The sequence below is a fragment of the Lycorma delicatula genome, chromosome 5 (assembly GCF_047948215.1).
Source record: "Lycorma delicatula isolate Av1 chromosome 5, ASM4794821v1, whole genome shotgun sequence".
NCBI lineage: Eukaryota > Metazoa > Arthropoda > Insecta > Hemiptera > Fulgoridae > Lycorma > Lycorma delicatula.
The window spans coordinates 19641120-19655966 of record NC_134459.1 but is presented as its reverse complement, the minus strand read 5'-3'; the positions used below and the strand labels follow the sequence as shown (position 1 = coordinate 19655966).

Here is a 14847-nt window from a genome sequence, read left to right as displayed (position 1 = left end):
CCTAAATAATCCAGTTAAAAAGTGTGGTATAGTTTAACTACACAGTATTGTCAATTGTTTTACTGGTATGTGGGATTGTAAATAGGTAAATTATAGTTATAAGAATATATATTCTACGTGGAAATAAAATTTAAAAATCTGATTACATGGCAGTTAGGTTTTCTGGTTTCAACAAGCAGCCGGAAAATTGTCAGTACTGGTTTGTTGTCAGTAACACCCTGCTCTAATCCTCTATTATCATCTTGGAGTAATTTGCGATCTTGTATAATCTAAAACAAAAAAAAATGTGTTTAATTAGTATAACACTAAAAGTATACAAAGTAAGCAAGTTTTTATAAGCTAATGAACTAATAAATAAGGTAACAATTTTTTAACCATTTAATGACTGTTAACACTTTTCAGTTTCCAGATGATTCATGCCCAAGTTGTTTTTTTGTTTGTAGTCAATCAAAACAAGCCATCAGATTTGCTTATATGGTTAGATTAACTGTAATGCAGAGTTTTTCTAATAAATTGAAAAATAACTTGTATAAAAAACTCATGTATTACGCAGCTAGCAGATATGGAGCAGTACAATTAATACAGCCATGCAATTAAAAATGTAGCCTTATTTAACAATGGTTATGGTAACTTGTAAACTGCTTGTTTGATAAACCTTTTTTGGTTTACATAATCAAATAAAAATAATGGAATTTAAGAAAGTCTTATAAATACATAACAAATATATTTCAAGTAAATTTATTTAATGAATTGGATAGTGAATATAAATTATAAATTAAAAAGATATAACTTCTTCCAATAGGAGTAGCCAGATTCAATGAATTCCAATGTTTTTTAAGTAAAAAATCTACGTTTCCTTTTGTTCTGGATAATATAGTTAAAAAAAATTATTAAAGTTTTTAAGTAGACAAGGAAATAAAGTAAATAAGTAATTAAAATGAAAAAAATAAAATTAAGTTTAAGTTAAGTTTAACTTGGCAGTATGAGAAGCTTATTCTCACAAATAAAAGATCAGAACAATTGTTTCTTAGGTGTACAATAATACTAGAAAGAGTAAAATCTTTATGCAAAATGTTAACTAAAATAATAATAGATTTCTTAAACATTGTTGACTGAACCTCGTTTATATTTAAATAATAATATCAACTACCAAAACAAAATAGTAACAAACTTATGGTATCCTTTATTCATAGCAATATACAGTACATTTTTATTTGTATTTAAAGGCATACGTGTAAAATACACATATAAAAATTACTTCATTCTTTTGTTTAAGTTAAATTAACTGTTAATTAATATCTCAAAACGGTTACCAGAGATTCTACCTATAATCAAACTGTAATTATGCTAAAAAAGAGAGTTACAATAAATAAATAACTAATGGTATCATTACTTTAAAACAAAAATAAGAATACATAAAAAACACAATTTTAGAGATAAAATCACAAGATAGACAAATTTAAGAAATTACCTTATAATCTATGATCAACTATGTCTTTAACACAATAAAGATTATATAATTCATACCTCAATTTGTCCTTCCTCTAAAGAACCAACGCCTAATGGTTGTGATGATACAACAGATAATCTATATGTTTCATCCTCGATGTATGCTAAACTTGGCATTGGATAAAAATTGGCTTGTAAAGGTAGTTTAGCATATCGCTTTCTTTTAATTACCTGCAATTAAATAATAAAATTTATAACAGAATATTTTTTACTTAACTATAATCTAAGCATAAAATAAGATCAAAATAAAAAACTCAAATATCAAACATTTTTTAAATTATTTTTTGGCAAATTTTCACTGGAAATACACTAATTTCACACGTGTTGGATAACCAATTAAATCAATCATAAAAAAAAATCATCTTTATGAAAATTTTTATTAGAAGGAGAACGTAAACAAAAAGAAATGAAAGAAAAACATAATAGCACACAACAGAAATTCATGAGAAATGTTCAATGATATATCTTAAACTAAAATAGGGGTACTGAAGCTAAGAAAGATCATCTTAGTCAATTTAGTTAAGGATTTAATGAGAATATTAACAAGAATTTACTTTTCAACAAATGTAAAGTTGTGTTATTATTTATAAAGAACTGAAAATGTTAACTTCCTAATTAGTAGTGAAGATAATGAAAGCATAGAACTTAAAGTAAAATAAATAATGCATTTCATGTGTTTTATACTGTAAATAAATTTCTCACAATTAAAACTCATATAACTGCACCACCCAGATATTTTACCTTTTCAGTCTCCTGTTTTATTCTTTACTTATAATACAATGCAGATTTTTAAGTTAATACTCCTACTACAAGAAATCCTAAAAAAAATGTTACTACTAAATATTTAAAAAGAAAAGTGGAGCCTTGAAGGCAGCCATATGTTTATACAGTGTACTTTTTTATATGTTACAGGTGATTTAAAAAAAAAAAATGGATTCAATTTAAAAGGTTACCATCAGAGTTATACCTACATTCAAACTACAATTAGATTAAAAAAAAAAGAGTTATGTAACTAAATAACTAACACCATAAATTATTACTTTAAAACAGAAATAAAAATACTTTAAAAAATGATCAGAAATTAATAAATACAGATAACACAAAATCTAAAAAATTATTCAGTTACCTATGATCAACTATATCATTAACCACAATAAAATTATACAATTCATACCTCAATTGGTCCTTCCTTTAAAAAGAATATTTAATGTATAATGTAAAATCTCTCTGCATTTAAAATAATAACAGTGGGATTGGAAAAAGTGAAATCTTGGTTCCTGGAAAGGGTTTGAAATTTGTTCAAGTATCATTTCATCAATCCCATCTTCCTTTTTGAAATACATACTGTACATCCAAGGTCATAAAAATAAAATAGATAAAAATAAAAACATTTTCTGTGTTTTAAATTTTAATATAAATATATTAATATAAAATATGACTTTAAATATAGTAATAATAATGGTTTGGATAATTGAATTTTGTTAAATTCAAATTCAAGAAAACCAGTAAATAAATACATCTTTTACACTGATCAATACTTAATACAGTGAAACCTCTGCAAAACAGAACCTCAATAAAAACGGAAACCTCCTGGAAATGAATCAGGACTTCCAAATCCCGATTTATTTTGATAGAAATTAATTTCTTCAAGACCGAAAACTCTATAATATGGTAACTGAATAGAAACATGGATTTTACTTTTAATTTCACATGTTAAATGTATCTCATAGACGGAGAGGAATAAAAAACAGAATAACCTGTAATAAAATAAAGTGATTAAAACACAGATTGTATATAAACCACGATTTATAAAGTAATAAATGCAGTAGATGACTAATTATTGTTTAGCAGAAGACATGCCATCATGTTTATGGTTCCATCTTCTGGCCTACAAGCCTACAGTCAGTAATAAAGTACAGCAGTAAACAACAGTTAATAAACAATACATATGCTGCATCTTATCAACAAATTAATCATCTTCGAATTTCTATACACATAAATTGAGAATATTCAATATCAATTTAGAATTTAAATTCAGTACTTGATTAATTTTTTAAATTTTAGAAAATTATTTTATTTTAGAATCAGTATTAGTTAATTTGTGTTTTAGGCAAAGTGTATTTCTTATTTTTTAAGGATAATTTTCAAGGGAAATATAACTAATTTGAAAATATAAATAAATGTTTTATATTTGTAAAGTATCTATGAATGAAAACAGTTGTCACTACTGTTATTATAAGTGAAAATTTATACAATAAACAATACAATACTTTTTCTCTAAAAATAACCTATTTAAGTTTTATTATTTTTAAAAACTAGCGAATTATGCAGTCGTAATATACAGTACATAAATTTCAGGAGTAATCATTGTCTAACTTCATTTTATGTTTATGTAATTCAATCTACAGAACCTCACTATAAATTAGCTTAATTTTTAATGAAATTTGCTAGTTGGAAACCTCTTCAAAATGAATTTCTTAATTGGTCCCATCAAATTTTGTTTTGGGGAGGTATTAATATTATAATTTAAAATCATTTATATAGACAACGAATGGTCTATATAACCATACACACCATTAACAATGGTCACCTCATAGGTTAACATAAAAACACCCACAGGTAAAAAAATGAACTGCCACATTTGCCTGGATGGATCAAGGGAAACTATGGTAAAATGTTGATCAGAACAGCTTCAAAAAACAAACACTTAATAGAAAGTAGGTGTGATTAAAGTCCATATTAATTATTTAAAATACAAACACATGAAATAAATTTTAAGGTATGTTAAGATACCAAACACGAGTACAAAAATTTATAATCTGGTTGGTAATCTGTTAAAAATGCCAATGTAAGCATAATAAGCCCCTTTATCATAAACAAAATATTATGCTGAGTTACACAAAAACAGTTTTATGAAGGTGGATATTGGCTGATCTCAGTGGTGGAGTGGTAGCAAATTGGTCTTTCATTTAGAGGTCCTGGCTTCAAATCCCGGTCAGGCATGGTATTTTTCATATGTTACAAAACTCCATTTCCATATTACATATGGAAGCTTTAACGTTAATTTCATCAACCAAAAAATTAAATAAATTATTTTTTTAAGACTTAATGACTACTCTTTTTAGCAAAGATTCAAATCATAAATATTAACACAAGAAATAAAATATAAAAATAAGAATCTTTTATATTATAAAAATGTTCTATCACTATTTCTAATGCGGATAATATTTTAATTTAGACAATGAATTATGATTTAATAATTTAGTACTACTTTTATTTTAATACATAGTAATAAATGTTAGAATTGGGTGAAAGACAAGATTAATATGAATAAATTAACAGCTGATTATAAAACATTAAAAGTTGTATAAAATACGGGGAAAAATCCAGTTGTAATATATATTTTCTTAAAAAGTTTAGCTGAACATATTTTTATTATGACACATAAAATAACATATGGTTGCTGGTTATAAATCAGTTAAGTGGACTATACAATAAAGTGACACATTTATAACTGTCACTGATTGACATCTTTATTGTATAGAATGATACTCCTTGGTAATTGTATACCCTTACACTAAAGAAACTTTGTGATTAAAACATAATAGATCGACGTTAAGTCCACTTCATGAACCCAACTCAACTCAACTGAGCAAGCAACACACACGAATAAGGGAGTGGGAGAACCCCCCACTACACCATACAACACGCATAAACATACCGATAATTATCCAAAATGCCCCTACCTTGAAGGTACACCTTCAAAAAATAAAATTAATTAGATAAATGTCAATAATACATGACACTATATAATAAAAAAAAAGTAAGTTATGCACATAATACACAAGAAAATCATAATGTAACATTGGTATTGGGTATGCCCTTGGTAATGGGCATATTTTTGAAATTGGTCTTTTTAATGTTCTGGTTGAAGTTTTAAGTGTCACCATATACATTTTTCCATCGTTTCGAGTATGTATATTGATGACACGAGCCATTTTCCATTGGAGTGGAGGAAGGTTGTCTGTCCTCTTTGATGACAACCAAATTGTTTTCTTGCAGATCTGGAGTAGAGTTTTTTGATTGTTGCTGAAGATTGTTCAGGTATTCATTGAACTAACGAGACCAGAAGTGCTGCACTTGTTGCTGAACCTGTTGCCAGTGATTAAGTCGATTTACAGGAAAGGGTTATAAATTTGGTTCTGGAAGGCTGCTAAAGATTTCATGTATTAGGAAATGTGCGGGTGTTAGAGGAAGAAGATTGGAAGGGTTGTCTGATATTGGAGTTAAGATTTAAGAACTTACACATGCCTCGATTTGAGTCAGTAGAGTGGTAAACTCTACTGTTGTCAGACTGTTAGTACCAATTACTCTTTTCATGTGATTCTTAACAAATTTGACTGATGTTTCCCAGAGTCCGCCAAAGTGTGGAGCACTGGGAGGTTGAAAGTGCCATTGAATATCTTCAATGGATAAAACTTCTGCAATACGTAATTAAAAATCTTCAGTTCTGAATAATTCCGCTAGCTGAATCAGCTTTCTTTGGGCCCTGAAAAAATTTTTTCTATAGTCAGAATAGATTTCAGTAGGTTTGCCTCTTCTCATGATGAAGCATTTCAGCGCTGAGATGAAAGAATCTGATGATAAATCTTCAGCCAACTCTAAATGAATGGCTTTAGTGCTAAAACAAACAAATAATGATAGGTAACACTTCTGAGCTATGACTCCACATTTTCTGGATAATTTTACCCGAAATGGTCCACAATAATCAATCCCAGACTTACAAATGATGAAAGATGTAGATTTACACGTGATTTGGGTAGGTTTCCCATTATCTGGGTGATCCCCTTGGGATTTGCTTTGAAACATTTTGAAATATTCTACGAACTAAGATTTTTCCTCCAACAGGCCAATATTTTTGTCTAATCACGTTCAGTAGTGATTGTGGTCCAACATGGAGATTTTTGACATGGACGTGTTGGGTTATCAGATCAGTCAAGATGTGTGATTCTTTGGTAAAATGATGGGGTTCCTTTGGTCAGAATGGAGGCAGGAATTTTGTAAATGACCTAAGACTCTTAGTATATCGTTATCAAGATATGGATTTAATGGTTTCAGTTGACTGTTCTTTTGAATTGGTTTCAGAATCTGGCTTTCCTTGTAGAATAAGAACTGAAATGCATCCTTCACCTGATTCCAAATTAGTTCCAAAGTTTTAACTCTAGGATCTTGATCGATGTTATAATCAGTCTGACGTACATCTTCACATGGAATATTGGACATTAGTTCTTGATTATTTGCACACCACTTTCTGAGGTGAAATCCTCCACGACTAGCAAAATCAATTAGATCTCTCTGAGGTTGTTTTGCTTCTTGAAGTGAAGACGCAGCTGTCATAAAATCATCCACATAAAAGTCATCTATCATTATATGAGACACCCTTGGAAATGTTTCCTTTTCATCTAGAGCTAGTTGCTTTAATGTTCTTGTTGCTAAGTACAGTGCACTATAAGTCCCATACGTCACGGTTAACAACTTATATTTTTATTTTTTCATTGAAGTTTTCATGCCACACAATTAACTGAAGATTTGTTTGAGAAGTATGGATTTCAATTTGCCTATACATCTTTTCTAGATCAGCTGTCATAGCATATACATGAGTTCTGAATCTGATGATAATGCTGATTAAATCTGACCGTACCGTAGGTCCAACAATGGATAAGTTGTTTAGTGAAATCCCAGATGTTGTCTTACTGGAAGCGTCAAAAACCACTCTTACTTTCATTATAGATGAATCTTCTCGTATAACATAATGGTGTGGAATGTAATATGATTTAGACCCTGCAACTTCTTCATCTGATATTTCTGTCATGTGCCCTAGGTTTTTGTATTCTCTCATGAATTTTATGTATTGAAATTTCAATTCAGTGTTTGAATTCAGACGTTTCTCAAGCAAAAGAAGCCTTCTCACTGCAGTAGTTCTTGATTCACCAAGTTGGTTTACATTACCTTTCAAAGGAATCTTCACACAGTATCTTCTATCCGTAGATCTTGTCATATTATTTTCATACAATTCTTCACAAAGTTTATCATATCCTGTAAATTGTTTTTCGGTAGAGCTGCAGTCTTTTAATTCCCAAAATTTTTTTATGTTTTCATGGATGTAGTCTAAAGCAGATAGATTGCATACAGTTGTTGAAACTGTTGACTGTTGATCGATAGATATTTTACTGGAAATTACCCTGCCAAATAGGGTATTTTGAAATGCTAGACTTGATTCACTTGTTTTAATGTTTCCTTCATGTAAGACATCATAAAATAATTCTGCACCAAAAAGTATGTCAATATCACTTGGTTTGTGGAAATCTGGATCGGTCAGTAGCAGATTCTGTGGTAATTGCAAACTTGACTTTCTGATTTGAACTACGGGTAATTTTTGAGTGATGGTTGGTAAAACTACACACTCTATATTCGCTGCGCCCTTGCCTATACCATTAACTTATAACATGTTTTTCTTTGATGGTAGTCTTAAAAACTTAGCAATCTTCTCAGTGATAAAATTTGACTGCGAACCACTATCAAGTAACACGCATCAACAATGATAATTACCCAGTATATCTAACACTAGAACAATGGCTGTTCAAAGCATGACAACAGGGTTGAATTGCTTCGAACTAACATCTGATGTGGATACAATTGTTTGTTGCGGAATTAACACTGGGGATGATTCATCGCTGCTGGCAGAAATCTTATTTTGTGTAACACTAGAATTAGGTCTGATGTAATGTAGAGCAAACTATTATGTTTTTTGCCACAATGTTTGCATGAGCCTGTTTGACAGACCACAGTTTTATGCTGACTGTTTAGAATTGAAGCACAGACCACGTTTTTAACCTCAAGTTCATGGTCAGTAATTGATAACGTTTTGAAAGCTTCACAAAAATTAATTGGGTGTTGTGGTTGATTACATACACAACAATTTTTTGTAGACACATGAAAATTTTTGGATAATATATTATTTTTTGAAAATGATTTAAATTTTGGTAGTTGCACTTTATTTGATAATTGATTGTTCATAAGCAATTTATGAGACTTGCTAGTTTCAACTGATTTCATAACTTGACACTTATGTTGCAGAAATGTTTCTAATTCAGATACATTTTTGACAACCAAGTTATTTCTAAGGAATTTTCCCATTTGCGTCAGGTAGCTGAATCTAATTTGGAAAAAAAAAGAAAATTTTTTGGTAAAAAATTTGGTGGTTTAAGAGTGTATCCCATTGCTGGGTTGCTTGTCCTAATCCTGCTAGCGCGTATGTGTTTTAATGCACTGTCTAAAAGCTTTCATAATGACAGAATTTTCTCTGTCATTTTTAGAGAGGTTGAATATGTATTTACATATTTATTAATTAAAAAACCTTTGGTTGCAATATCTGACCTTTAAAAGTTTCCAAGCAACCTCATAATTTTCGGTTAAACTTTCTAAAGACGATAAAATTTAGCTGCTTCACCCTTTAAAGAACATTGGAGGTAATGAAATTTATGAATTTCTGACATTTCTTTAGAATGAATGAGCAACACAAATGTGTCATAAAATGACACCCATTCATCGTAATTTCTTCTGAACGTGAGAGGTTTTATGTCTGGAAGTTTAACTGACATTTTGTTGGTTTGATTTCACTGCTAAGTGGGGTTCCTTATGATTTAAGAAAATCTTGTGCTGCAGCCATTAATGAGAAAAATTTGTTCTCAAAAGTTTCGCTTTCTTCAATCTGACTCTTGGGAGTCAACTTGTAATTCTATCTGTAGTTGAATTTTATCAAACTCAGACCAATGTTCTTCAAGCTTAGCGAGTCTAATTTTTAATTGTGTAATTTTATTTACATTTGATATGGGAGCGAAATATGTTTTGAACCTTGTTAACTTAGCTTTAACTAGGCCATGTTCTTTAATTAATTGCTTAATTTCAGTTATTCAGAACCCCCACTATACCATACACACAGGCATGCATAAACATACTGAAAAATATCCAACAACACATAAAAATATCATAGCTGAAATCTAATTTTTTTCTCATTTGCTTTTTGAAATGTATCCATAGTTTTCTCTTTTTTTTAAATTTGTTGGAAATGAAAGTGGTACATATTACATAGAGTATGTCCATAAATTAAATAGTTAAAGCTTCAGAAGAAATCATTGTAGAGAGATGAACTGCATGTTAAATGAAAGAGAAACACTCCAAGTATATGTAAGCGAACGCTAGCACATGCACATTGTGTTTCCAGTAAAAACGTAAGCAGCACGAATGTATTAGTCATCATGTTTGTGATGCAGAGGAAGGTTCCATGTGCATGTGTCTGGCTATATTTAAGTCAGTTACACATGACAATAGCATTTAGCGATGGGACAAACAACCTGGAAAAAGGCAGCCTACTAAAACAAACATGTCCAAGATGACCATCAGTGTCTGTTGAAACAATTGAAGCAGTGCAAACAAGTATCTTGCATAGCCCGAAGAAATCCTTGCAGAAGTGTTCTAGACAGTTGAGCATGCCTAAAATAACTGTTCACAATGTGTTAAAAAGATGGTTACGTTTCACTGTGTACAAACTTCAGGTGTTACAACAATTTTATCCACAGGACAGAGTGAAACGATTAGATATTGTTGTAAACATTCTGGATAGGTTGGAGGAACATGATAATTTTTTAAACAAGTTCATTCAGTGTTGAAGCAATGTTTCATGTTTCTGGGCAAGTACATCGGCATAATGTTTGTATATGGGGTTCTGAATCTACAGATGGCATTACTGAACATCAGCATGACAGTGAAAAGGTGAATGTGTGGTACACTATTGGATGAGTTATTGGTCTCTTTTTTTGCTTAAAAAACAATAATGGGGAACATCTTTCTTGATATGTTAGTGGCACAAATACCAGAGAATTCCATTTTCCAGTTAGTCGAAGCTCCTACAAATTTTACCACAATCTTGCAAGATTTTCTAAATGAAACATTTCATCAGCGATGGGTTGAACAAGAAGGGTGGATTGCATGGCCCCCACAGTCTCCAGATCTTATCTCCATGGATTCTATTTTTGGAGTTATGTAAAAACACACGTATATTCCATTCAAGTTTGAAATCTGAACCATTTTAAAAAAAAGGATCATTGAAGCTGTTTCTTCTATCCCACCGGATGTCTTCTGTTGTGTATGGCAAGAGACTGAATATCATCTTGACATCTGCAGGGCAACTACGGGAGCACAAATCGAAATCTAATGAACAGGTAAGAAACTTGGAATATTTTTCTTTCATATAAAATATAGATCATCTCTTTACAATGCTTTGTTCTGAAGCTATAACCATTTAAAACGCCACGATTATTTTATGGACACCCTGTATTTTTGAAATACTTAAGGAAATCCATGTTATTTCACATAACAATTCATTCATCAGAGAAGTGGTCTTTTACATCCTTGTTAAGGTATTGACAAAGATCTTGAAAATCTTATTATAAGAGCAAAAATAAATTCAGTATAAGTGGAATAAATTCAGAACAATTAATTAATATGCATAAATCATTATAAACTGTTTAAAATTAATTATGAAGTATTGCTATTAATAGTGTTAAAATTTGAACTGAGAAGAGATTTTACAAAGTAAAATTAATTAATTAATTAAGGTATATCTAGCAATTAAAAGAATTTTCATTATACTGCTGTATGATGTTAATATTCTTAATTTCAACTTTAATCTAAAGGAGATCGATTTTTAACATTATTAAAATTGATTGAAATGATTAAGAGACACCAAATTTTCATTCATTATACATTTCATAATTCATCAACCTTTCTTTCTTTTTATAATAACTTTCTTATCACAATACTTAACTCTCCAATAAAAAAAAGGAAAATATCACACACAATATAAGTTGCATATTAACTGTGTTGAAAATATTTCTATATTTTAGTAAGAATGAAATTGGTTAATATAAAAAAAAAAGTTCACAAGAAGTAATACTTTCCTGGCAATGGTTGTTAATTCTTACATAGTGAAAAATAGCTATACATGAAGAAAGTTACCAAAGATTTTTTTTGGGGTGGGAGTAATTTATGATGAAGTTTATTGTAAAATTATTATTATATGTTTAAATAAACAAAAAGAAGTTAAAAAAATTCAAAATAATCCTTATTTTTTTCTGCTCTCCCACTTTTAAAATTATCTTCAAAGAATTTTTTTTTTATTTTTCTAAAATATGTTAAATGAAAAAAAGTTCCACGGGAAAATGTACAATCAATAAAAAAAACAACAAACATTTATTTTTTTGGATCCAGAGGTTGAATTATGATGAAAATTTAGTGTAATATTATTATTAAAAGTTTAAATAAACAAAAAAATTCTAAAAAATTAAAAAAAAACATTGATATTTTTAAACTTTGGTTGGCTCCCCCTCCAATATTATTCCCAAAGTATGTTTTTAGGCTACTTGCATTACTACTATGGCTAGAATATATAGAAAAAGATTGGTAAAAAATGTGCAATAAATAAAAATGTAGCTTTTTTTGTTTTTTGGGGAAGAGGGAATTTTAAGGCAAAAAAAAAATGGTAAAATAAGCATGCACAATGTTTTGAGATTAATATAAAGAGTTTAGCAAAATTTTGAGAAAACTGACCCCAACAAACTATCTACCCCCTGAAGATATTGACTCCAAAATTCTACTAATAAATCGCCCCATACATACAAGTCTGTACAAAATTTCATCAAAATCATTAATTTCATCAAGTCATTAAGCTTGAAATATGCCAACAATGTACATATGCACACACAAAAATACGATGTCTGAAAATTATCCCCCACTTTTTTTTTGGGGTCCTGAGTTATGAAATGTTGAGAAATGAAAAAACCTCTACCCCATTTTTTGACTGATTACCATACCATAGTTTCCTTCTTACAGCATAGCTCTAGAGCTATGATAGCAGGAAAATCATAATATTAAAATACGTATTACTCACCTGATATGCATTTAAATCAGTAAAAAATACATCTTTATTTTTAATATTGCTGGAAATTTGCATTGATAATTCGTAATTTGTGTTAATAGATGTTAAATCGACACGATTTTGTATTTCAACACCTAATCCATCGGCTCCTGGTGTATGATACACTAAAACTGTATGCCATAAATTTGGTAGCAGAACAAGAACTTTTGACATAACTGGCCCATTGAATACTAATATTCCAGGTGATTTTACATTTATAGTTTCGGCATCTCCATCTGGCAGAAATAGATATGCACCACTTTTATCTTCACCCGTTCTAGTTTTGTATCTAAAAAAAAAAATGTTATATATATTTATACAAGAATAAAACTAAATTAGGGTATGCCCATATTAACATAAATGTAAATGAATTAAGGACCTTATTATTGAAGACCCTTTATTAACTAATATTAAAAATGTATTACTATAACTTTGTTAGGTGTTACTTTATTTCTACTCAACAAAAGTCATCGATAATGACTTATTATAACAAAAATTTACATTTTTAAACAGAATTTTTTTCTGTAAGAGAGGAAGAAGAAGACAAAGAACTGGATAAATGAGAACATAGGAATTCTTTGAGATGATTGGATAGAGAAGGCACAGGATTCTCAGAGTGGAGTAGAACATCGCTGTACTACAAGTTCAGTGCTTGTAGTACTGATCATAAAGGCATCATTGCAATAATTTTTAAAATAAAGGATGTAACACTATATTTTTATTATTCACAGTTTCTCATTTACATTACTACAAGATTTAGTCAAAAGACATCTTCACTGATGTTTGTGAAGAAACTCTTTAAAAAAAATCCATAAGACTGGGAGTTTATCAGTTCTATGATGGATTGAAGAGTAATGAATATGAACCATACACTCCATGATATGCGTTGCTTTTTTCCACGTAAAATTATAAAACAGAAAACTTTTAATCTATTTCTTAAAAAAATGTCTTGTAACACTAATTATTTTGCCCACACTTTAATCCTTTTATGTGGTAGATAAAAATACCTTTTATCATAAAAAATGTACATCAATCTACAAAATGAAGAAATTTTTTTGTTCTAAATGAAAAATATTCTAGTTACATTAAGATTTTATAATACTGAAGCCAAAAAAAAAAAATTAATGTTTCTCTAAGTGTGATACCATTTCTTGAATTGCTTTTTTTGTGTACATTTGTAAATACCATTTTTCTATCACCCTTAGTTTTTAAATAAGTTACACCTAAAAAAAAATTAAGGGAAAATATAGTTAAAATCTGTAAAATTTATAATTTTGCATGGCCATACCGGTGTTAGAATGATTTCGCTGATGCTTTTCTTATAAATAGCCTCAGGCACATCCCGAATTAATGTCCAACTGTAATCGGCTAGCATGTTAGTATTCCACTTCCCTTTACAACTCATAGCTCTGTATGAAGTAAGAATATTTGTTGTTTGTTGTGTAAGAACATTTGTTACTGTTGTGTAGTAGAACCACTCTTAAACTATACTTGACGAATCAATGAAAAGGCTTCAATGAAAAGGTCTTCAGGTTTCTGAACTTGTCCTAAGCGCAACATAAGCTCATCAACGTTTGTGCAATAAACCAAATTATTTCCATCAGTAAAATACTGAGAAAGTTCTTATTGCAAGCTTCGAAAGCCCAAAATTTTTGTATATTTTTTAAGTAAATCCCAATCTTGCAGTCTTGATCCTAACAGTTCAGCTTGATTTTTTGATAAATTTAAATCCCTAAGCAAGTCATTTAATTCATCTTGTGATATAAGATGTGGCATATTGGAAGATAATTCAAAATCAAAATGATTGTTGTTTTCTACAGTATTGCCGGATTCTTCATCGCTGCTTTCGAAACACATTCATAGGTGGCTCAGCAACTGGAATAATTTCACTGTGAGGTACAGACCTAATTGCAGATTGCAATGATGGATATTTTACAGTATGTTTGATTTTTTAGAAATTCCACACACACTTGTTAAACAAAAGTAACAATGGTTGCATGATCCTTTGGTTCACGCCAAACCATAAGTACACCAAATGGCAAAGTCTTCTGTGGACTGTTCAGCCATCCTCTTAAATACACAGAGCAATTAGTACATACTATATGAAGAGCCCACATCTTATCCCGATTATCAATTTTACACTGAAAGTACAAATGATATGTTTTTTAATTAAATGTGTAATGTTTTTCTATTTGATTTTACGGTAAACTTACCACATACAAACAAAAGGCATTCACATTATTTACACAATTTCAGGGCATTATGAGATTGCACTTTTAACAAACTTAAGACAGCAATAAGAC

The 14847-nt window shown here is 29.8% G+C and overlaps 1 protein-coding gene across 7 annotated transcripts in view; it reads right to left on the bottom strand.

Annotated features, from left to right (window-relative positions):
- Nucleotides 1-14847, bottom strand: part of alpha-Man-IIa (alpha-mannosidase 2) — a 98199-nt gene that overhangs the window by 7175 nt on the left and 76177 nt on the right. For all 7 annotated transcript variants that reach the window (XM_075365760.1, XM_075365758.1, XM_075365763.1 and 4 more), the window contains 3 exons: nucleotides 12518-12833; nucleotides 1528-1680; nucleotides 147-269 (listed from right to left, as the gene is read on the bottom strand). In XM_075365760.1, coding sequence (XP_075221875.1) covers nucleotides 147-269; nucleotides 1528-1680; nucleotides 12518-12833 — 592 coding nt within the window. The remainder of the gene's footprint in view (nucleotides 1-146; nucleotides 270-1527; nucleotides 1681-12517; nucleotides 12834-14847) is intronic.